This window comes from Rattus rattus, chromosome 11 (assembly GCF_011064425.1).
Source record: "Rattus rattus isolate New Zealand chromosome 11, Rrattus_CSIRO_v1, whole genome shotgun sequence".
Taxonomy (NCBI): domain Eukaryota; kingdom Metazoa; phylum Chordata; class Mammalia; order Rodentia; family Muridae; genus Rattus; species Rattus rattus.
The window spans coordinates 18,164,959-18,190,472 of record NC_046164.1 but is presented as its reverse complement, the minus strand read 5'-3'; the positions used below and the strand labels follow the sequence as shown (position 1 = coordinate 18,190,472).

General features: G+C 44.4%; 1 protein-coding gene across 1 annotated transcript in view; it reads right to left on the bottom strand.

The window, feature by feature from the left end:
• Pde6b (phosphodiesterase 6B) overlaps window positions 1-24,928 on the bottom strand; it is a 43,796-nt gene extending 18,868 nt beyond the window's left edge. Inside the window, exons 1-3 of the mRNA XM_032916390.1 lie at window positions 24,437-24,928; window positions 10,162-10,314; window positions 9,550-9,639 (exon numbers count right to left, since the gene is read on the bottom strand). Of these exons, the coding sequence (XP_032772281.1) occupies window positions 9,550-9,639; window positions 10,162-10,314; window positions 24,437-24,904 (711 nt within the window). The 5' untranslated portion in view covers window positions 24,905-24,928. The remainder of the gene's footprint in view (window positions 1-9,549; window positions 9,640-10,161; window positions 10,315-24,436) is intronic.
• Between the last annotated feature and the right edge of the window lie 586 nt (window positions 24,929-25,514).

The following is a 25,514-nucleotide window of genomic DNA, read 5'->3' as shown; positions in this document are numbered from 1 at the left end:
ACTGCAGAAGACTTCAGTTCTGTTCCTAGCACCTACACCAGGTAGCTCCAGATCCAGGAGATCGCAACACTTTTGGCCTCTTCAGGCAACCATACTTGTGAGTACATTACACCACATCCAGCTCAAGGGGAGGCTCCAAGACCTGACACTACTACTACAGATAGGAACCTAGCGTGACTGTCCTCTGAGAGACCCAACAAGCAGCTGAAAGAGTCAGAGGTAGATACACTCAGCCAATGGACAGAAGTCGGGGACCCCTGTGGTTAGATTAGGGAAGGGCTGAAAGAAGCTGAGGAGGAGGGTGACCTCATAGGAAGACCAGCAGTGGACCCCTGAGATCTCTCAGACACTGAGCCACCAACCAGGCAGCATACAGTAGATGATATGAGGTCCCTGACACTTATCTTTTTTTTTCTTTTTTTCTTTTTTTTTTCTTTTTTTCGGAGCTGGGGATCGAACCCAGGGCCTTGCGCTTGCCAGGCAAGCGCTCTACCACTGAGCTAAATCCCCAACCCCGGTCCCTGACACTTATACAGCAGAGGACTGCCTGGTCTGGCCTCAGTGAGAGAAGATGCACTTAACCCTCAAGAGATTTGAGGCCCTAGGGAGTGGGGAGGTTTGGTGGGGTGGGGTTGGGGATGGGGGATATCCTCTTGGAGACAGGGGAGGAGGAATGGGATGAGGAACTGTTGGAGGGCAAACCAGGATAGGGATAATGACTAGATTGTAAAAAAAAATTAAATAAATAATAATAATAATAATAATAATAATAATAATAGCTTTTTAAAAAGACATCACAAGGAAGAAAAACTATATATCCATATGGCTCATTAACATAGATACAAAAACTTTTTTTAATTTTTATTTTTGAGACAGGGTCTCTCTACATAACCCTCATTGCCCTTAGAACTAACTATGTAGCCCAAACCAGCCTTGAAATCAGGAAAAACCCACTTGCTTCTCCCTCCCAGATGCTGTGATTAAGGCATGCACCACTCACTACACCTGGCTCTAGATACGAAAATTCCTCACTGGTCACTGGCAAAACTACCATGCATGGTAAGACGAACCTATAATTCTGTCAGTTGGGAGGAGGTAAGAGCTTCACAGCAAGTTCAAGTACATAGCAAGTATTGTCTAAGAAAAAGAAGAATGTCGGTAAAACTAGTCTGTAACAATAATGCAGTTGCTAGTAAATGTTCGCCCCATCACTATTACATTGCTTAGCAAATAATTACACCCTACAACCAATATCACAGAAGACCACCTCAGCATTTTGAATTCAGATAATATAAACTAGAAATGGTGGCATGCATCTGCAGTCTCAGCTAGTCAGAAGACTAATGTGAGGGGACCACCGGAGCCCAGCAGTTGAAGACCTAGCTGTATGATTCGGGAACCACAGCTCAAAATAAATGCACGGCAAACCAAAAACCCCAAACTAACTAATATAATCCTAAAATAAACAAACTAAAGAAAGTTTACATGATTCTATCAACTGATGAAGAACTATTTGATAACATTCAGTATTAATTCAAGATGGAGCACCTTAGCAATAAGAAATACAGTAAATTTCCTCAACTAGATAAAAAAAAATCCTACGAAACCACAAGAGATGACATCATTCTTCAGCCTCTAGAAGTCCAATGTGCTATCTCCTTACACCATGAAGCAAACCTATGTTTTGTTGCTGTTGTTTTGTTTTGATTTTTGAGATGGTTTCTCTGTATAGCCCTGGCTGACCTGGAACTCACTCTGTAGACCAGGCTGGCCTCGATCTCACAGAAATCTGCCTGCCGCTGCCTTCTGAGTGCTGGGATTAAAGGTGTGCACCACCACACTGGGCTGTGCACCATACATTCTTTTTGTATGTTTGTTCATTTTGTTTTTTAAAAAGACTTATTTATTTATTTATTTATTTATTGTATATATAGCTTTTTTCCCGCAGGCCAGAAGAGGGCATCAGATCTCATTATAGATGCTTATGAGTTACCATGTGATTGCCAGGAATTGAATTCAGGACCTCTTAACCTCTGAGCCATCTCTCCATAACTGGAAGGTGAAACTACCAGAACACAATATGCCTTACAGTATATTCCAAAATGAAGTGCTTAGGCATAAATCTAGTGAAATATGTATAAAATTTATGTGCTGAAGCTTCAGTCTTTTGCATATATGTGCAGGTGCATGTATATATGTGTGCATCTGTGTGGAGGTAAACCTTGGAAGTCAGCTGATCAGTGAGTCTGGGAGATTCACCTGTGTCCACTTTCCCAGACCTGCGGTTACAAACATAAGTTCCCATGCTTGGCTTTTCACTTGGGTGCCACGGAACAAACTCAAGATCTCATGCTTGTGAACTGTTTCCCCAGTCCCTAGAAACTTCAAAAGTTTGATTAAAGAAGTAAAGTATCAAAATTAATATGAAAATTTAAAGTGATTTTGAATTTTTTTCCTGAGGCCGTCTCATGTAGCCAAGGCTAGCCTTGAACTTGCTGTATAGCCAAGGATCATCTTGAACTCCTGATCCTCCTGCCTCCACCTCCCACGTACTAGGATTGCAAATATGTATGTACCACATGATCAGGTTTTATGTGGAACTGGGAATTGAATGCGGTTTTCAGGCATGGTAGGGAAGTACTCTTACCAACCAAGTTACATCCTTACCCTAGAAGACTCACAAATTTTAAGATACTATTTTTTCCAACTTGGTATATAGATTTAGAAAAATCCAAGTTATACCAGAAAGCTATTCTATGAATCTTGAAATCTTGACTATAAAGTCTATGTGGAAAGACAGAATACCCAGAATAGTCAACACAATTCTGAGAGCAGAAAACAATATTGATAGACTGACATTATCATCCTCAAGATTTTCTCTAAAACTACAGTGGCTGATAACGGAAAATCCCTGGAAAATTAAAAAAAAAATAGATCTCCACAAATGTACTCAACTAATCCTCAACAAGGAAAGACAATTCACAGAAAAAAATGTCTTTTCACAAATGATTAAAAGCTTGACATCCATACGCCCATGTGAATCTAGATCCAGACTTTAGAGTGTTCATCAAACTAATGATGAGCCTAAACTCAGAATCTTTAAAGGAATTTTAATCCAGCAACATGGCTGCTCTAGCCAGGGATCATATCCAAAGATATGCAGATACACCCTGGATCACAGTATAATATGGATGAAATTCAGACACACCCTCAATACACACATTTAATCATTTACAATGAAGGAAAGGTTAATTTGTAGAAGGAAGCAGCCAAGTTCAAAAGTGATGTTTAATCGGTGGGCAGATAAAGTGATGAACCAGAGAAAGATCTGACAGAGTGAGTCAGAGATAGGAAATGTCCAACTCACATGAAAACAGCAGAGGAAGAGAGAGACTGCTTAAAAGCAGCAAGAGAGAAAAAAGATGGAGTGGTGTGGTCGTATGTGTGGTAGTTTGGACAGGACAGTTTTACAGACACAGGTTGGAGACAGTTGAAGACAGAAAAGGCCAGAGAATGAGAAGGAGCCAGACCAAAGTTAGTATGAGGCCAAGCAGAGCAATTTAGTCAGAAGCCAGAAGCCAGACTGAATCAGATAGCTTGGAAGATTAGATGGTAAGGAAGCTAGAAGTTTCCAGGCCTAGACCTTGGAATAGTTAGTACAGAGAAAGACACTCTCTGGCCTCAGCCAAAGCTGGGTATTCACAAAGCTTGGGTACAACTCTCATCTCATCCCTTCATTTGAGGAAATAAAAGCAACATTTACATCTAGAAGAATCCAAGAACTCCTAGAACATGGCCTGAAACAACCTGGGTGATCTTGGGTTTAAGGATGAGGTTTTAGGTATAGCAGTCTATGAAGAAGACTGTAATAAGTTGGGATTATTAAAATGCTGAACTTCTGTTTTGCCATATGTATTATTAAGAGAATGAAAAGGCAAGCCACATTCTGGAGAAAATACATGAAAAATCCACTTACATCCAAAATACACATGAATATATTCCTTTTTGTTATTGTTGTTTGAGACATGGTGTTTCTATAAAGCCCTGGACTAGTCTAGAACTCACTATGCTTACTGTGTAGACAAGCATGGTCTGGAACTTGAGGGTGATCCTCTTGAATCTGCCACCTGAATGTTGAGATTATAAACCTTACACCATGCATGCATGCATGTATGGAATGTGTGTGAACAGATATCTATTTGTGGATATGTGCATATAAATGCATGTGTATGTGAATGCAGGTGTCTACAGAAAGCAGGAGCATTGTAGTCCCCAAAAATTATAGGCAGTTATAAGCTTAATTATAGGGAGTTGCAGGCTGAACTTAGGTCATCTGAAGGAGCAGTAGTTGTAATTATTTTTAGCTATTGAGACATCTCTCCAGCCACACACACACACACACACACACACACACACACACATATATATATATATATATATATATATATATATATATATATATCCATATCTACCCTTAAAACTAAGCAAGAAAGAATGTCGACCAAGAGCACCTATGCACCTTAGGGGCATGGAGAAAGTGCCAATTTATTTTTAGGACAGAAGGCAAAGGGGGTTGCATAATCTCTGTGCTCTGATTTTTTTCACGGGAGTGGATTAGCATTCCTGATTAAAAAAAAAAAAACCTCTCACATTTAGCAAGTGCATGGCAGAAGAGAGGAACCAAGGGTCTCTCTGTTGAGGGTACATACGAAAAAGAATCTTCAAGGCAATAGATCAGGGCTAGGAACATCAATCAAAAGTTATGTTCAATTCTATACCAGTATGGTGCTAAATGTGATATACCAACTGCGTATGCACACATGGGTTAGCACACATGATCTTCCTTTGTTGGGTGAGAGGAGATTGGAGCAACAAAGACTATAACAATACTCCGATCTTAGCTTCCAATAGAGCTTTCTAATATATGGATCAGAGTTTCTTAGAGAAATGATGGGTTCTAGTACTGGGTTAGGAAGCATCCCAGAGAAGCCTGGGACTCCTACAGTGATGAAATGTGTTAGAAGACACAGGAGCCAGCTGAAGGACCAGGGCTAAAACAGTTTGCCTTCCTGGGTGGGAATACTTGTCTGAATACAATAATACCGGGTTGCAACCTAAAGCAGAAAATAAATACCCATGAATCTAGACATAAATAAATTATTAAGCAAATTACTAACTGAGTTCAAATTTTACAGATGTTTCACTCCAAGGGAGTATGCCTCACATTCCTAAGTATGGTATGAGCAACAACTTCCTTCAGAAAGGAAAGGACAGAAGGTCAGGTCAGGTGACTTCTGGTGGTGAAAGTGACAGAGTGAGGTGGGATGGAAATGGTTTCCTGGTTTTCTGGTAGGCCCTGTGGCAGCACCCCACTGTGTTGCAGTGGAAAGGCTTCTAGCCTCTAAAGCCCAGTGACCCAAGTCTGATCACAAGAATGACATCAGAACAATTCCAAAACCATGGCCCTTGCTAGCCAGGTTTCTCTGTCAAGGTCATGGGAAAAAAAGCTGACAGGACAAACTTTCTCGGACAAGAGGGGTCTGAGGAGATGTGACAGCTGAACACCCTGTGGGATTTGGGATGGCCTTCTAGGACAGAAGGAGTAAGTAAAAGCTAAGGAAATCTCAATCAAGTGTGATCTTAATGATGTTGTTAGTCAGTGTTAGTCAGTCATTAGTTGTGGCAGCTTCATGACACCAATGAAAGACGTCAAGATGGAGAAACTTCTTGTTGGTGAGGGCTATACAAATTTGGCTCAATTCTGTAAACCTAAACCAGTCAGAAAAGAGACTATAACGTACTACCGAGATGGCTCAGTGGGTAGGAGTACTTGTCACTAACTTGTGAACTGAGTTTGTCAGTGTTGTCTAGGGCTGTGGGTGGTGAGGGTGAAGGGTGAAGGGTGAAGGGTGAAGGGTGAAGGGTGAAGGGTGAAGGGTGAAGGGTGAAGGGTGACAGGGTGACTGCAGCATAGTGGGTTCTGGTGGAGCACCTGGTGCTGTGAATTAGGGTTACACAATTTCAAATAGACACCAACAACCACATCATGAGGGCAATGGGTTAATTCTGAGGTTCTAGAAGCCATTCGGTTTTTACTTAAGTCTATCAGGAAGGTGGAGGAAGGGCAGAGAGAGCAATGGCTTTCTTTGACTGAAGCTAGACCTATGTATGTAGGAGAGGAGGTCTGGGCAGCAGATAGGGACAGCATCCAAATCTATCAGAAGAACGATTGTGAGTGCAGGCAGGAAGTGAGCAGTGCAGGACACCTCGACACAACCTGGTGTGGTGGTTTGAGTAAACGTTGGCCCCCATAGGCTCACACATTTGAATGCTTAGTCATCAGGAAGTGGCACTCCTTGAGAAGGATTAGGACATTTGTTCTTGTAAGGAGAAAGTGTGTCACAGGGGAGTTGGGCTTTGAGCTTTCAAAAGCCCAAGCCAGGCCCAGTATGGCTCTCTCCTGATGCCTGAGGATCCAGATGTGAGATTCTTAGCTACTTTTCCAGAGCCATGTCTGCCTGTGTGCCACCATGCTCCTTGCCACAATGGTAGTGAACTAAACCTCCAAAATGGTAGGCAAGCCCCAATTCAGTGCTTTCTTTTCTAAGAGTTGCCATGATCATAGTGTCTCTTCACAGCAGTAGAACACTGACTAAGACACTGGGATGGGGTATGGGAAGACAGAAAGACCTTTTCTGAGGCTGGAGAATAAGAGAGAGCAGGCTCTGCAGCTGTGTGAGAGCTGTGTGCAGATGAATATGTATGATGTATGTGTATGATTTGTGTCTGAGATGCAAATGGTGAGGTTGTGTGTAGCATTTTTGATGGTGCGGAACAGACAATAAGTGTAATGCATGGTGTGTGGTTCTGTGCTATGTGTGTTGTGGTGAATTGTGGGTGGCTTACTTCTGGGGTGTGTGTGTGTGTGTGTGTGTGTGTGTGTCACGCACAAGTGCATGTGTATGTATGTCATGGGTTATGGGGTATGTATATGTGTGTGTGTCTGTCTGTCATGGGCTATGGGGTGTGTGTGTATGTGTGTGTGTGCACACGTGCACACATGCATGTGTATGTCTGTCACGGGCTATGGGGTATGTAATAGGTTTGGTGGAGAACTGGAGATTCCTGATGCTCCTTTCTCTATTTCTGACAATACAATGAAGATTGAGAACCACAAATGACCACTTACCTCTGTCATCATTCCCTCTCTCTGAACTGCTCTCACCCCGTGTGCCCCCCTCTCAGAATGGCCTGGGTTTCTTGCCTCCAATCCTAACTCCTCTAGTCAGCCTACCTTACTGGTCTCGCCATCCCCACAGCCCTCTGACAGCCCCAACTATTTCTGGCTCTCCATTCAGCTGCTCTTGCCTGACTGAAGCTCTCTTTTTTGCGGTCCTCCTCTTGCAGGCCTTGCTTCTCTACCTCACTCATCTCTCTTAGCCTCACTCTTCCTCCCTCCCCTCAGTGTCATGCCTGGGTACTTTATGCAAGGGCCAAGTTGTGACTGAACTTGTTTTTTGTCCTGTACTCCCATGGCTGTATATACTATACATTTGGTTGATGAGTGGAGGCAGGCTCTGCCTTGGACTTGAAGTATCTGTACAGAGATCTCTTGGCAAGTGACCGTTACCACATGGATACAAGCTATCAAGATGTTCTCAGCGGTCACCAACCCTGGCCCTGCCTCTCCTCTCTGACATTTTCACATCTTTACCATGGGAGGCTGAGGCATCACAGCATTCACAGGCAGGACAAGAAGTTTGGAAAGCACAGAGTAACCTGTCGTCTAACACTTTCCAACAGCAGTTTGTGGATGGCTGAATTTCCTGGCTTTAGGCACAGAATGTCCTACCACCCACTCAAGATAGCTCCCTTCCTCCATTTTACTCCTCTCCTCCCCTCTCATTCTCTTCCTCTTCCTCTTCTCCCTCCCTCCCTCTCCCTCTCCCTCTCCTCTCCTCCTCCCCCCCTCTCCCTCCCTCTCTCCCTCTCTCTCTCTCCCTCTCTTTCTCCCTCTCCATCTCTCTCTCTCCCTCTCTCTCTCTGTCCTCTCTCTCCCTCTCTCTCTTTCTCTCTCTCCCTCTCCTTCCCTCCCTCCCTCGTTCCCCCCTCCCTCCCCCTCTCTCCATTCTTCTCTTCCTCCTTGGTCCCCTTTCTTTGAGACAAGGTCTTGCTGTGTATGTATCCCAGGCTAGCTTCGAACTTGTGATTGCCCTGTGTGGTGGTATGAATAAGAATGGAGGGGAGGGGCTGGAGAGATGGCTCAGAGGTTAAGGAGCATTGACTGCTTTCCCTGCAGTCCAGAGTTCAAATCCCAGCAACCACATGGTGGCTCACAACCATCTGTCATGGGATCCGATGCCCTCTTCTGGTGTGTGTGAAGACAGCGACAGTGTGCCCACATACATAAACAAACAAACAAATAAAAATAATGGAGGGAGGGATGGTAAGGGTGGGACAGGGAGGAAGGGAGGGAGGGAGGAGTGCTGTGATTGGGATGTAAAGTTAATAACAACAACAACAATAATAATAAAGGATGGTCTCCTAGACTCATATACTTGAATGCCTGGTCACCAGAAAGTGGCACTATTAGGAGGTGTGGCCTTGTTGGAAGAAGCGTGTCACTGGAGGTGGGCTTTGATGTTTCTGAAGCCCAAGCTAGGCCCAGTATGACTGTCTCTTCCTGCCTGTGGACCCCTATGTAGAACTCTCAGTTTCCCAGAACCATGCGTACCTGCGTTCTACCATGCTTCCTGCTCTGACAACAGTGGACTGAAAGCCAATGAAACTGTAAGCCAGTCCCGACTAAATGCTTCCCTTCATAAGAGTTACAGTAGTCATGGTGTCTCTTCACAGCAGTAGAGCACTGACTAAGACACCCTGCCTCTGCCTCCTGAGTGCCGGGATACAGACATACCCTGTCGTACCCGGCTTGTTTGGAATTTCTCAGAGGTTCCCACAGGCTGAGACTCGGGTAAGAGAACCACTTGGCCTTGAGACCTCTTCTGAGCTCTTGGGCTGTAGCTTATGGTCAAGATAGTGGCCCCCAACCCTGGCTCTGCCTCTCTTCTCTCACATTTTCAAATTTTTACAGTCACTTGTGTTCTAAACTTACAGCGCACGAACCCAGCTGGACACTCAAATTTCTATCTCATGCAAAGCAAACAGATTCTAGGTTCTCTGTCAGGCCCAATCCCACAAGGAGATTCTGTGCTTAGTTCATTCACAGGTTCACTCTGGTTCCTGCAGAGTTCCAAGGCAGTGTCTGAGGAGATTGGAACCTGTGTGTGACTCTGCAGGAAGCTGTGCCTATTACGTCAGGTTGTAGCAATGAGCAGAGGACGTTTCCAGTTTCTTCCTCCCAACCTGCCTGCCTAGGTGAGCATAGCACTTCTGCCCCCTAGTCAGCTTTGTACTGGTAACATGAATGGTCCTGTTAGGCCAGAGTCGTGCTTCGGTTGGACATCACAGTGTCTTGGCCATTCATGAAGACAAAACAGCCTATGAGGGTGGAAGGCTGGGGAAGGATCAGCCAGAGCATACAGGTACCTGGCCTCTGCGTGTCTCACAGTTGTGGAGGTAGCTTAGGTGATAGATCTTCAGGTTTAATGTAGCAAAATTCAGGTACTTTGTGAAAACCTGAAACAACAATTAATAACAGCATGAGTCAGAAATCCAGATGTTCAAGGACACATGGACAGAAGAGAGGCATACCCCAACGGTCCTGGAGGAAGTGCCACACACAGGCAAGCACACTGATAAGCTATAGTTAGCACTCGTGGGTGTGGACATGCACACAAAGGTTCAGTCCTGTGGGGCAGGAACATGGATCACACACAAAGGGACATGAGTTATATACACAAAGATGAACGCCTGGGGTATAGCCCATACACCCAGATAAACAGAGACACACAGAGATTCTTCAAATCTCTGTGAGGCCATGGCTGATGCCTCTGGATAAGCACAGCTCACACACTCAGATTAGCGGAGGGACGCAGCTCAGACCTAGACTTGTCAAGGGGCATGGCCCACACAAGCATATGACTAGAGAGAGATAATTGCACGCAGATGAGCAAAGGCATGCGGGGAGGTGGTGCATACACAGACACAGTGGGCAAAGCCGTGGGAAGAGCTGCGTGTTGAACACCTTCCGGCACTCACATCTTCGTCTTCACTTGTGAAGCATGGACCATCCAGTTTATTCACTGCCATGATCACAGCCACAACATCTTTGCCATTCATGATTGGCGTGGACAGAATGTTCTTTGTCACGTAGTCGGTGAGCTCATCGGCAAATGGGCTGAAGTGAGGACACTGCAGTGGGAAGAGAGAGGTTACCGCTATCGTTGGCGGCCTGGTGCTCCCAGGTCTTTATGGAGGGAGCACCTCTTCTTTGGCGGCCACCATTTAGACTAGCACCGTGATGTCAAGTAGCCTTACCTCTGAACTCAAGACAGTCTCTGGGCAAAGAGAGTTCACCCTGTTCCTGGGGTTCTATAAAGTTCACCTAACTTCTGATTCCTAAGGAGTCTCCCAAGTTTTCCAAATAACCCCTAGAAGGTCTTCGAGCATCTGTCTACTCTTGGGCAAAGTTGGCCTCCTCTATGCTCAAGCCTGCCCCACTGCCTACCCTCATAACTTTTAGCCCTGTCTTCTACCTCCAGCCCCCTCCAAGCCTGCTACACACTCTTCCTGGAAAAATAAGTATGACTGCATGAAGGATGGACTCTGTCATGGTTGGCGGCTTGTTACAGGACACTATCACCAAGACAAATTGGCTGGGGAGCTGCAGTTGAGAGTTCCCTGTGTCTTGGGATCTGACCACTAACCCTATGCTCTGCCGATGTCCACCATGAGACTTTGTGACACGGTGAGCTTTGCCCATCTCTGGGCTCAGGGAGGGTTTGAGGAGGGCTCAGAAAGGGCTCCTACATCCACTACCTCAAGATATAAAAGGAATCCTGCCTCCGACGCTAGTGTCACCCCTGAAAGGAACAGGTTATTTAAGCTAGAATCAGGGTACTAAGTTAGAGCCGGGTAGCTCCTAACAGACATGGCCCTGCCTTCCTCTTTGCTTTCTGGTTATTCTGGTTATTTACATAAGACTAAAGTGCCCTGGCATAGTGACTGAGGCGAAAGGCTGTGACTTTCTCTTTAGGGTCTGTCTCAGAAAGTTGAAGCACCTTTATGTCTTTCCCATTCTTGTTCGGTGAATGGAGGACGACTATTAATGCCTTTGACAGGCCCCACTGTTAACAAACTTTCTTATGTGTCCTGAGGGCCATGTTATCTTGAAGCCCAGTGATTTGTCGTAATTCTCCATAGCTCAGGCCTATGGGCAGCTTGAAAAATTATTTCCCTGCTGGCATTCCGTCTCCATGGTAGCATGTTAGCAAGGTCACATTTTAGCTATAGGAACCTACTAGGAGTCTGAAGATTGGGCCATCCTCTCTGTGGGATGGAAGTGGCTAAAGTCAACTCTTCCTCTTCCCTCTCTCATTCCTGGAGAAGCAGCCACCGCCTGGCTGCCATGTGGCACTAAGATAGAGGTAAATCAACATATGATGGTAGTGGAGAAAGAAGATGAGCAGCAGACCCTGACAGAAATGACATTACTCACATAAGCATTAATATCTTGTCACAGGAGATCGCCAACTTTTTCTGGCTAAATCACAGGTACAAGGCTTTGTTCACGTGGTATATCCCTCCGAGGAAGAGATTTACCTGGATATTCTTTTCTCTTGGCATATCCTGGGTAGCTCCCCATGGTTTGTCACTGTGATCATTGTATACCTGGTGGTTGGCACGCGCCTATCTCCTGACCAACCACTGGTGATAGCGGCTAATCTTGATATGCAGGTTGTTTCTACAGTAGTCTTGAAGCACTCACTACACCAAGGCCTACCAAGGTGTTTCTTCACAGAGCAAGAAATTACCTTTGGATGGTGTACATAGATCTTTACACACCTCATATGACGCACACAGATACACATATTTGATCCTCAGATGGGTCACATGGGTTTGCATATCTGGCTCTTAGGTCAGTAGTTCTCAACCTGTGGGCCACGAACCCTTTGGGAGTTGAATGACCCTTTCACAGGGTTTGCATATCAGATATTCTGCATATCAGATATTTATAATACAACTTATAACAGTAGCAAAATTACAGTTATAAGGAGCAACAAAAAATAATTTTATGATTGGGGTCATCACGACATGAGGAACTGTGTTAAAGGGTTGCACCATTTTGAATGTTGAGAACTACTGCTCTTAGATGAAGTACATTTGATCCTCCAAAGAAGCCCACAAATCTACACATGTGACTTTCAGAGAGTGTGCAAGGTACAAAAGCCATACTTGGTAGTTGTCTCATTTTGATTTTCTTACTAACTTGGTTTTTACCACATTTCAACCCCCACTTGACACCTAACTTCATTGCTCATCTTTATCTACACATTGTCTAAGTCTCATTTTGTAAGTAAAGCTGTAGATTAACCTGGGACCTCCCTATCTTCTTCTCTTGGCCTGATCTCTCTACTCAGGAACATCACCTAGTCATTGCTTCCACATTTCCTTCCCCTGCTGGGGACCAAAGCCATGGTTTTAAAATGCCCTCAAACCCTTTAATTTGCCATGTTCTCTTCTCTATGGCATCCGACTTCCTGGGTTTCCCGCCTTCTTGATTAGGTCCCCAGTCTCCCTATCAGGTGCCTACTGTTGGCCCCAGATGTAGAATCACAATCTTTACGTTGTGGTAACATCCTTCAACCTTGCCTATCCCTGGGATATCAAATACCCTCCTCGGGATACTCTAGTATCTTCACCCCACAGGCTATGCCCACAGGATCTTGGTATCATTATGGGTACCCTATGATCCTAACAAGACAAGACTCTTAGGAAAAGGGTAAAGACGTGTTAGAGTCCAGGGCCAGAGGTCAGATAGAACTTGGGCTTGGTCATCATGGTAGGTCTGGCTCTGTGTCCCCCTGAGAAGCTGCTTTTGAGTGAGATTGTTCTGGGGATATCTATGCCAAGTCTGACTAGCAATTTCCCTTTTGAACTTCCTTCTGTGACTCCACCAGTAAAACAGGACTATAGAGCTCCCTGAGACAAATCTACTAGCCTTAAGCAAATCAATCCTTCATAGCCAAGTTTCTACCTTTCCTTGATTTCCATTTTCCTGCCATTCACACATGTGTTTCAGTAAGTCAAGGATGCCATGTCTTTGGTTGGGCCTTCAAATGCCCCCAGGAGCTCTTCATCCTCAGCCTGGCCCTACAAGCCCCCCTGTAGATAGTGTCTCTTCAGCCTCTTGGTCACCTCTAGACCTCTAGAGGCTAGCCCTTCTATATATGTGATGTAAATTTGCATTCCACAGTGAACACTGACATGTAGCCCTGCGGCTCCCAGACTCTCTCCTTGTCATCCTGTGGCTTCGGGAGCATCTGGAGGCTTCCTCCTGCTTTTCTTGTCCATTCCTGTCTTCTCAGGGCTTCTTTGCTCCCATCGTCTCCCACTTAGAATATCTGACCGCCTTGAAAGTGGGCAAAGGTGACAAGTACTCAGGTCCTGGAGACTGAATTGAACTCTTCAGTGCCAAGATATAAATGCATATGCATCACAAATATGGTGGACTCCTGGGACACTTCTTGACCAGAAGACTTCTCCAAGATCCACTTCTCCGTGCCCATTGTCTAGGCCAAGATCCTTTCTATTCTTCTGACCCCTAATCATCTGCATCCCTTCTTTACCTCAAACATCCCTGGGTCTCCTGAAGCCATGGCCCACACAGCCAAACTTCTTTGGTAGCTGGGAGAAATGTATAAGTCAGCTTTGTTTACTGGGGAACTTGCTGTCCCTTTAAATGCCTTCTGCATTACTCTAGACTGTTTCAGATGAAATCCTCTAGAGAAGGACACACAGAACAAGGTTAAAATAATCAAACCTTCCAGCCCCTTTCTGCATAACCCAAGGTGAACAATGTTCATTATTACTCCATTATAATGCTATATTCTCCACCCCAAAGCCATTCCCAACCACCCTTCCTGAATATACAATGCACAAGGAGGCATGATCTTGAGCAACATCTGTTCAGGGATGTGCTGGATCCTCAGGGAATATAATCTTTCCAGTAGAAATATACGTGACATCAACCACAAAGCTCCTCCTTTCAGGGACACTGTTTTAGTAGTAATTCTGATGCTACCCCTTGTCTGTTATGAACAGTAAGTTTCTCTGCACTCTTGCTGTGCTGGGGACAGAACCCCAAGGCCTTTTGCATGTCAGACAAGTGCTTTATCACTGAGTCACAGTGCCAGCCCCCGCCTTTACTCTTCCATCGTTTTGAACATACCCCCATCATATCCGGCTACATAACCTCACCGTGTCTTGTACTCAGGATTGAGTCCCAGCCCGGCTCCATGGCTGAACGGAGCCCTCCAGTGAGAAGCTACTGCAGGGGAGGGACCAGAGATATATAGTGTCCTGGGTCAAGCCTTCTGTGACATTTAGGAGATGACAAATAGGACCGTGTGTGCAGAACTAGGGGTTCTCATGTCTTTGGTAAGGATAGGGGCAGAGAACTCTAGAGACCCTGAGCTATGGTCTGATTTCTGTTCTGAGGATTTTGCTGTGCTGTGGCATAGCCTTGTCCTTCCTTGAGCCTTTCATAGCCTTGTACCCTGTTGTTCTGGGTATATAGGCCAGGCAGGTACCAGTTCTGCTCAGTAACACTCATCCACTCACTGACTCATCTACTACCCATCCATCCACCCGTCCTTCTACCCACTCACCCATGCATTCACCCCTTACCCATTTACCTGTAGTCATTTACTCATCCAGCCTTCCAAATGCCAATCTATTTGTTTGCAGTGGAGGCCATGGTGCTAGGGAAAAAACTGACTTGAAACAGACGATGCAGAACAGACTCGCCTTTAACATACAGAAAGCTGTATGCCCCTGCCTCCTAAATGCTGGGAGTAAAGTTGTGTGCCACCACACCCAGCATCAAACTGATTTTTTTCGGTTCCAGTTCGCCAATTCTACTTTTGGGGTTGTCATTTCTGAGTGAGGATTCCTCACAGAACCTGTGCTCTATTTCTCTCTTGATCTCCTCCCACAGATTAAGATTAATGTCATCTGATCAGATGTAGATAACCCATTAGCACCAAGATTTACAGATAAAAAATGTGATCAATGGGCCCTGCGTTATGTTATCTCATTGACCATTACCCCCAGCTCCCAATTAAAGGAAAACTTTGGCTTTTATTTCTCTGTGTGATTATGTAGTCTCTCTGTCTCTCTCTGTCTCTCTGTCTCTCTGTCTCTCTGTCTCTCTCTCTCCCCTCCCTTCTCTCTCTCTCTCTCTCTCTCTCTCTCTCTCTCTGTCTGTGTGTGTGTGTGTGTGTGTGTGTGTGTGTGTGTGTGTGTGTGTGTGTGTGTGTCTATGTTGTGAACCTGCGATTTTTCTACCTTGGATTTATAAGAGCTGAATTTTTAATTGGCTTAGAGATAAGTGAATCCTCATAAATTGAGTACACCTAAGCTTGCTAAAAATACGTTAATCCAGCTTTTTCATTCACATGATTTAAATGAATCTTTGATCAATAAGCTGATTTAAAACTTGTTGGTAAAACATAATTGAAGTCTTCAGAACAGTCAGCATGTTTTCCTCTGGGTTCACTGCTTTATGTAGGTTTGACAGAGAGGGAAGCCTTAAACTGTGAAGGTATTCGTTGTGTAGGTCTTTGACGAATGGGGCTAATATCATTGGCCTAACTAAACCTAACATATATTTTGTTGTCAGCATTAAGTATAATACAGATCTACCTTTTTCACTGTCAGATGATTGAGATCACAAGTTACGGAATTGTGATTCAAGAACATGTGCACACAACTTGCAAATAGGCCCACTGCCCTTGAGTATCAAAGCATAGCACATTCATAGGGCATTTCTTTAACAAAAAGATGAGATGACCCTCAGAGGCAGAGGAGAAGTGGATCTGGGGGAGAGAGGAGGAGGAGGAAGGCTGGAAGAGGGGGAGGACTGGGAGGAGCAGAGGGAGGGGAAGGTGCAGTTGAGATGTACTGAAAACCAACACAACAACAAAAGATGAGCCTGGCACTAGACTGACATCTCAGTTGTCAAAAGCAATTTAGATTTAAGAGTGAAAAATAAATAAATTAGGTAAAAGTAAGCAAACAATTAATTTTGAATTTTCAATGTAATTCCAAAATTACACTATACTATCAGGAATTAACTGACACTCATGTGATCTCCAAGTCATTCCTGAGTAATTTAAAACACCAAATTCATCAATTGCTTTATGAGGAAACGGGTTTCTGGAACTCCTTCGCTGGTGAGATGGTTCCGGTGGTAAAGATGCTTGCAGGAGCTTGAGAGATGGCTCAGCGGTTAAGAGCACTGACTGCTCTCCCAGAGGTCCTGAGTTCAATTCCCAGCAACCACATGGTGGCTCACAACCATCTGTAATGAGTTCTGGTCTACATGCAGATAAAGCACTCATATACATAAATAAATCTTTTTTAAAAAAAAGATGCTTGCTAACAAGCCTGGCCACCTGAGTTTGATCCTTGGAACTCACTTCTTGAAAGGAGACACTGATACCTACAAGTTGTCCTCTGATCTTCACCATTTGTGGACATGCACTCCTGCATCATGTGTGTGTGTGTGAACACGCACTCCTGCTTGCATGCAGATGCACATACACAATAAATGTTTTTAAAAGTCTCACAAAGTCTGAGTACATGGTAGATAGTTAAAATATTTTATTTCATAGGTTAGCTCTTTAGTTCAGCAGAAATTAAAGTAAGAGCAAAATATCTTGGTTATATGTAGTTTTACCTGCAAAGAATTCCAAAAGAAAGGACTTTTTGTATGAGAAAGAATTTTGTAGGAAGACTAAGGGCTAAAGAAGTCTATAGGTTTCTGATAGATTAATCTTACAAATGAACTTTGTGCCAACAAGTGGGTTGTCACTAAAGCATTGATAGATTTTCCTAAAAGACATCATTGTTATGAAAACATAAAACCAGAGAGTAACCCACAGTGTTAAAATAACAAATTTCCAGAACTATTGATTTGATTGGTACAAATTTTCAAGAGGTTAGTGTTTTTAGTTCTGAATTGTTTCCTGAAATTTCAATCATTTTCTACCTACAGCTTTCCCGCCCTGAAGTTTTTGTTTAAGTTCTTAAGTAACATGGTGACTGACTCAACATTTCCCTCGACTCTGATGACCCCCACCACTGCCTCAGTTCTGACTGCTATTGTAGCCGGGTGCTAACATCATTTGTTTTAAGGGTCCAGAATGAAAGTTTTTCTTTGGGGATTTCCTTAACGTGTTTGGACCCTGTAAACCAGACAGTTTCACCAAGCCCCTGTTCAAGGCAACTGATCTTGGTTTGTAGCCTCGGTAGCATGATGTACACACATGCTGCACAAATGCCGTTTGTATGTCCTCCTCCAGCATCTCATGGCTCCCATACCATTCCACCAGGTGCCTACGATGCTGTTCTTAATGGCTTCCTGTCAAGATGTGACCAACTTTGTAGGATCTTTCTCTCTTTTCATAATTCTCTAGGAAACAGAAGTCTTACATTTTTTTTTTCTTTTTTGGTTCTTTTTTTCGGAGCTGGGGACTGAACCCAGGACCTTGCGCTTCCTAGGCAAGCGCTCTACCACTGAGCTAAATCCCCAACCCGAAGTCTTACATTTTATGATGACAATCTCTCTGTCTCTCTCTGTCTCTCTGTCTCTCTGTCTCTCTCTGTCTGTCTCTCTCTCTGTGTGTGTGTGTGTGTTTGTATATATTTTAGTTTTATATTACATAGCAAAACAACTTTTTATCAAGATTTGTTGAGATAGGATCTCTTCTGCTCTACGTAGGGCTGTCTGTCCTGGAACTCACTCTGTAGACCAAGCTGGCCTCGAACCCAGAGATCTGCCTGCCTCTGCCTCCTAAGTGCTGGGAATAAAGGTGTGCACCAACACTTCCAGTGAATTTTATGTCTTATTTGAAACATTGCTGTATCGTAGATATTTTTCTAGGTTTAAGAAAACTTCCTTAAGCTCTATACGGCTTATAGAAATTTGACAGAAACAGAACACATTTTTATAAGCAATGGTGGAAGCATTTCCTTTTTCCTTATTTGGGTCCTCCAAAATTTAAGAAGGTTACTTCAGTTTTCTTCTGATCCTGTGATTGTTTTGCACAGGGTCAGTAAAATGTGTTCTTATAGAAGTTGTCTTTAAACTGAATGACATGTTTTAAATTGTGCACAGGATTCTGGCTTTGAGGGCCTTCCCTTTACAATTTGCAAGTTACAGAAGTAGGTCTGGGACCCATGGGGTTGGGGAATATAGTTATGTTTAGTTTCTACCTCTGTTTGGCTTTCTTGCTTCAAGATTCCTATGTCCGAGATTATTTATAAGAGAAATAATTTCTCTAATTGTATTTGCATAAGTCAAATTTGATAAAAATGAAACTCACCTAGCAAGTTGTTTTGAAAAAAAAATCAGTGTTACTAAAAGAATTACATCTAAAGGAAAACGAAATATCTATTGTCATACTGTAACTGTTCCCTGCCTTCTAATTCTTTTGTCTACCTGTAGATTAGACTAGACTCTGGACTCTCTTTTTTCTCTAACATCTCAAAACAGATTTCAATTATTGAGGTCAATGATTACTCTTTTCTGAAGCTCTATGAGCTAGAGTTGTACAACTTGATGCAAATTTCAAATATAGAGTCTTTAAAATGGTCTGATGACGCAGACGGAGGCAGAAATGGCAAAAGAGAATGGAAACTACAGTCAGAATAAGACTGTATCATAAGACTCTGACCCTTTAATTTTTCTTTGCTTGTGAGAAGGATGATGACATTGTTAAGATATACAGACAGCCAATGGCCAGTTTGGATAATTTGACAGAATTTGACCCTAGAAAACCTTTTCTTTACCCAGTGAGAGACTTTGGCAACATTTGCCAAGACAACTTTTTGCTCAAAAATTACACAAGTTATCCTTTTAAATGGTATCTCCTTGAGTATAGGATGTTATGTGGTAAATTTGCTCTAGACCAGCTATTGATTGGATGAGGAAAAGTCTGTGCTGTTGTCAAGACTATGCTGTTTCCAGATTTCTCCTCAGGAGTTAGAACCCAGCTACACAAAACAAGGGAGAGGCTCAGGTACCATAGTAGGTCCCAGAAACTCCTCTGTGGTCACATGACTCGTTTCGTTGGTTCCCTTTCGTCTTAGTTTGTGTAAAATGCTGACTCCGAACAGCATTCTGCTTTACTCATAGACCTGTACCTTGCTCAGCGGTTTTGAGAAGCCTCGTCCTGCAGCAGAGGGGAACAAATACAGAAACCCCCAGACAGAATGCAGAGAGAGAGAGAGAGCAGAGAGAGAGAGAGAGAGAGAGAGAGAGAGAGAGAGAGAGAGAGAGAGAGAGAGAGAGAGAGAGAGAGAGAGAGAGAGAGAGAGAGAGAGAGAGAGAGAGAGAGAGAGAGAGAGAGAGAGAGAACCCTAAAGGATGTTCCATCAAATCCCTTCCTTCAGAGGGGTTGGGGAAGAAGAGAGGAAGGGAGGGGGGGAGAGAGGGGAGAGGGGGAAGGAGAGAGTTTGGAATACTCAGCTTGAAATCCATCAAATCCCTCCCCTCAGGGCTCAGGAAACTGTGGAAGAGGAGACCCAGAAAGGATGGTGGACACCAAGGAATGCCTTCTAGACATAACAGGGCTGGAACACATATGAACTCACAGAGACCGTGTCAGCATGCACAGGCCTGTGTGGGTCTGTTCCTGAGTGGGGTCCTAGAGCTGAAGGGAAAAGAGGACACAGGCCTTCATCCCTAACCCAGAAACTATCTCCAGTCGATAGCTACTTGCGAATGAAAAATTATTTTTAGTTTTCCCCAAGGGAGCCTCACTGAGGAAACAAACCATTCTAGAGGGTAGGCTCCATACCCAGCAGTAGATGACCAACAGAAAATGAACTCAACAGCTTCTCTGGAAGTTCTTTTCTCCATAGTATTAAGTCAAAATATATATATATTTTAACCTTGTAGGTCCTTTGCATGTATATCATGACTTCCAGTTCTGTGTTTTTATGGGATTCCTGTGTGTGCAGCACCTGTGTCTGTGCATCTACATGCATTCCTGTGACTTTCCTTTGGCCCTCACTCTTCTTTGGTTGTTTTGTCCCTTTCATATCTGGGTTACTGTATTTCATTAAAAATAAAATAATAAACCTTTCTCCATTAAAAAAAACCATGAAATGGAAGTTTCATATTATTGTTAACAATACTTTGTAGGGGGCTGGAGAGATGGCTCAAGGGTTAGGAGCACCGACTGCTCTTCCAGAGGTCCTAAGTTCAATTCCCAGCAACCACATGGGGGCTCACAATCATCTGTGATGGGATCCAATACCCTCTTCTGTTATGTCTGAAGAGAGTGACAGTGTGTTCATATAAATAAATAAATCTAAAACACTAAAAAAGAAAATAACAAACCAATACTTTGTATTCCTTATTTTAAAATTGTACCTGCTGTCTGTCAAGAATGGATAGAAGTTCAGCTTCTGACAAAATGACAGTTGGCCCAGTGAAGTAATGGCCATCACCTGAGGAGGTGGAGCTTAGTGACAGTGCATGCACCAGTCCTGAGAGCTTGACCCTCTGGCTTTCTGTTGGTTAAATAAGACTGAAACAGTCTTGACACTGATGGCTAGCTGTCAGTCTCCTTCTCTCAACAGCCAACCAACTGACCCATACATAGCCAATTGGTACAGGTCCCTCTCAGCATCAAGGGATGCAGTGTTAGTTGATCAGCAGTAATTTTAAAGAATGTTCTTGATCAGAGGGGAAAATATAAAAATTAATGATTAAAGGATGAATAATTCTTGTTAGATCCAAGAAATAATCTAGGATGTAACGAAAGGTTGTGGGAGTGGAGAACACACTCATGTTTGCTTCTCTGAGATAAATACTTTTTAAAAAAAGATCTTGGGTTTGGGGATCTTATTCAAGACGGGTTTTCTCTGTATAACTGCCCTAGCTGTCATGAAACTTGCTCTGTAGACCAGGCTGGTCTCAAACTCATAGAGATCCACCTGCCTTTGCCTCCTGTGTAGGGATTAAAGTTGTGCACCACCACCAAACATAAATACTTTCTTAAGAACTTTCCAAAGAACCCAGAGATATTTCTTCTGCCAAGCTTTTGACCTATGCAAAAATTTCTATAGCAAAAATCAATTTTGTTTTTGGAGCCTGGCTATTACCATATAACCCTGGTTAGCCTAAAATCAGACCGGCTTCTAGTTCAGTGATCTGCCCCCATCTGCTTCCAAAGTTCTGGAATTAAAGGCATGCACCACTACACCTACTCAGTTTATCTCTAATGGTCCTTAAGATTGAAACAACTCATTTAACACACTCGGAAGAGAATGCCTGTCCAGCATGGGTGTCTCTACCAGTGATCTGCTGCCAGTCCCTGCCTTCGATCCCTAAGACCAATGAACTTTTTATGGAAGCAACTTATTTTTTTTCTCTTTTGGCTTTAAAATCTACCCCTTGCCCCCAACTTCCTTAAATATGTTAATAGTTTGCCAGGACATGGGGATTCTCATTGGAGTGATTTGCTATTGTTAAATAAATATCATTATTCGTTGGTGAATCTTTTTCCACTTGTATTTTGGGTTGACATCATATGTGCTGTCCTGATCTCCTCCATGCTAACACACTTCTCCAGAAGACAGTTAGGCAGGGTAAATGATCGTGCTGTTTTGTTGAATTATGACATATGGAGAGGGTTGGGGATTTAGCTCAGTGGTAGAGCGCTTGCCTAGCAAGCGCAAGGCCCTGGGTTAGGTCCTCAGCTCAAAAAAAAAATATATATATATATATATATATATATGGAGAGCCCAGCATCTATCTCCCAGGTTTTATGGGCTTTTGGATGTATGGTTTTGAAATACTAGGGCTTATTCTGTTCTGAACTGGTTACCAGAGATATTGAGATGAACCTGAGACCTATTGAAATAACTGTCTTTCAGGTTTTAGCCTCTGTTCCTAGGGGAAGGCGGTGACACATATGAAGAAATTATAGGGTCCTGAGACAGATGAGTCTCAGGCATGGATTCAGGCTCTCTGCCCAGAGGTATGTTCTACACATGCCAATGCTACCACATTCCTTACAGGCTGGATATGTGAACATAGTCTCAAGCAGACTTTCCCTCCACAAAGCCACACCCTGGGACATGCTTCTGGTTAGAAGGGGGCAAGAAGATGAGGTTTCAGAGATAGGCATCACATCAGAAATGTTAACAACCTGATACCCTCAATGCCAAGAAGATACACTCATGGCTCTGGGGAGTCAGTTTCCCATACTTGCTAACATTTGCTCTAGGCAGTTTATTTGTATTCTGTTTTATGATCATGTCTCACCTGTGTGCATGTCCTATTTATGTTCATGTTCTGCCTGGGCTCATGGTCTTCAAGGCCTTCCTGTATTCATGGTGTACCTGTACCTATGCTCATGGTTTATTTTTGCTTAGGGTCTATTTATGCTTAGTAGTAGTCTGGTGTAACTACTGTAGCTACATGGTGAAACAAACATCATTTCCCCAGCAAAAACTGGAGATCAAATGTGTCCAGGTGCAGTGAGTATCTATGTGCAACTAAAACTTTGTATCAACCCTGTGTTACTGTATCTACCACACTATGAAACAACACTGGATTGCAAGGAAAGCACCAAGTGTGTTGGGAAGATTGTGTTGATTGTTTCAGTTTCTTTGTTGAAAACCTGCATGTGAACCCAGAATCCATGCAGAGTGTCCTAGTGCCACTGGTGGGAATCTGGATTTTGCTGACTTTGACAGCAGTTTACAGAATCATCACAATAGTAGACATGGTATCCCTGCCTCTGGGGATGTATCTTTTAGGCTACAGAATGACTAGAAACCTTGGAGAGGAGCTGTAGGACATGGGTGGACCTGGGAATAGGATTAAGAGCAATGTTGCAACTTGATCTTACCTCAGAGAAACATCATTACTCTGGTGTGGATCAGGGCAATAGGAAGGAAAGAACCTGCCCCAGGCTCAGGGCTATGGGTAGGCATCGGTTTGAGGGTTGCTTGAAGGTGGGTGGGAGGGAGGAAGAAAAGGGCAGAGCAGGAATGAATGAAAAAAGGCAGGAGGATGCGTGAGAAAATGAGGAAGGGTGGATAGACCAAGAAGCCTAGAATATTAATGTTCGGTCACAGTCTCCCCTATATACCAAATGTCTTGCTTTGTTGGTAATTTATGCTCCATTTGGCTCATGGATGACCCATTTCTTTAAAAGGAAGCAAAGTGAAGACCAAGATAATCCTGCAGATTATTCTATTCAGGTCGCCAGTGGGTGCCTGTTTATAACAGATAAGTGTAAGAGGATTGCAGCACCCTCCCGCCCAACCTTCCCACTTGGCCAGGAGTGAAGGTAGCAGACTGCTTCTGGGGAATCTGTCCAGGAGGGGACCCTCTCCTCTTTTGGGATTCCCTCACTGTATGTGGTTGATCTATGTAGCAGGTGCTGAGGCTACCTGGGTACCTTGGGAAAGAAAGAGGAAGAGAAACAGAATAGGCGGGGGTGTGGGGAGGAAGACTGTCACCCAACCCTTCTGAGGAACTCTCTAATCGTGGAATACATTTTTGACCCCTCTCTGAGCCTCCCCGGCTGTTGTCACACCCATATCTAGTGGGTGCCTCACTCACTGTCTCCCATGGTGCTTTCCACCCACAGGAGCTCTGTCCTGGTTATACCTGCCACAAACCAGCAGCTTCCATGAAGTCTATGTCAAAAAGTTCATTCCCATCCTGGACCCTGAATCTCTTGTAACTCTATCCCTGTCCTCTCCTAGATCCCAGATCCCCTGCCTCCAGGACCAGTGTGGTTCCCTTTGTGGGTAAAGTTGCTTCTGCCATGCCTGGATGTTTGGGGCATCTGGCCTCTCTATACCAGCCCCCGCCTAAGTGCTTCAACCCCTCTGCAGATAACCATAATCATCACGGAAGACTCTTCATGTCCGATGATCACTGAAGCCGCCCTGGGTCCTCACAGTGCTTATCATGCATAAAGGAGGCCTGACATTGGCAAGGCCAGAGTCTGAGGCCGGAAAAACCTCCACAAGAACATCTCTTAAATGGCGTTTCTGCAGCAATTAGGCAGCACGGGGTGGGGGGAGAAAAGGAGGGACCTTTAAAGCTCCATTGGAGCCCCTCCCCCTTTTAAACTGGAAATGTGAAAGACGAGTCCTGGAAGGGAAGGACAGGAGGCTAAGCACTGTTAGGAGATGGGACAAGGAAGGGTGACCTGAAGTCCTTGTGAAATCTCTGGATGCAGAACACTACTCTACACGGTAGCCGGAGATCACCCACCTCTGCCACATCTTGTACGTTTATCATCTTCTTGGTCTGAGCCACATGACCCACAATCCCAATGTCCAGAGGGAAGACGATCTCAGAGTCAGGGGGCACCAGGCAATCCTCCAGGAGACTGTCGGGCTGCACACTGAAGAGCCGAGTAGCAAGTTCAGCTACGCCATTGCGCTGGCGGTACATAAAGAGGCTGCAGCGGTCAGCATGCAGGATGGTGCAGAGGCGCCGCAGAACCTTGAAGACCACGCGTTCCATGTTGACGCTCTCTTGCATGTCCTGCACCAGTTCAAACAGCGCTGCACTCTCTTCCACCTGGCACAGCTCTCGCAGGCTGCCACAGTCCACCAGGTAACCACCTTCACAGGCCCCTGCCACATTTTCAGGGCTCAGCTTCTTCTCAAAGTATTGGTGGGCAAAGGTGGGGTTCCCATCCAGGAAGCTGCGTACTTGTTCCTCACTGAGGCTCATGGTGTTCCTCCTGCTGTGCCCAGAGCTTTCTCCACCCCCAGGTACACATGGATTCTGCAAACTCTGTTGTCAGCAAAGTCTTTCTTAGTGATGATTAGGGAGCCCAGGGGAGGCCGCTGACTCATACCACATGAGTGGCCCAACCTCTCACTTCTCAGAGGCCCGGCAGTCCCAGCTCCCCTGTTAGAATTGCGGTTTGGGGTAAAGCTAGGTGGGCTTTCGTCCTGGAATGTCACTTCTGGTGAAAAAGGCCCTGAGACTAGGAATTCCACAAACACACACTATGACCCTCTTTGCTTGGGGAGTTGTCTAAGGATTTGGGTTGGTCCAATAAAAAGTCCCTGCTCTTCCTTGGCTTGGGGACCCTGGGAAGGTGGTGGGCATTGGCTTTCCGGTGATGCAGTTGACTTCTGAGGCAGGGAGTGCATGGAGGGGTCCCTACCTGGAAGAGAAACAAATACAAAAATTTTTTTTCTTTTTTCTTTTTTTCGGAGCTGGGGACCGAACCTGGGGCTCTACCACTGAGCTAAATCCCCAACCCCAAATACAAAGATTTTTAGGCCAACCGTGCCTAGAATACTTGGATAGAAGATGCTTCTCCCTTTCTTCC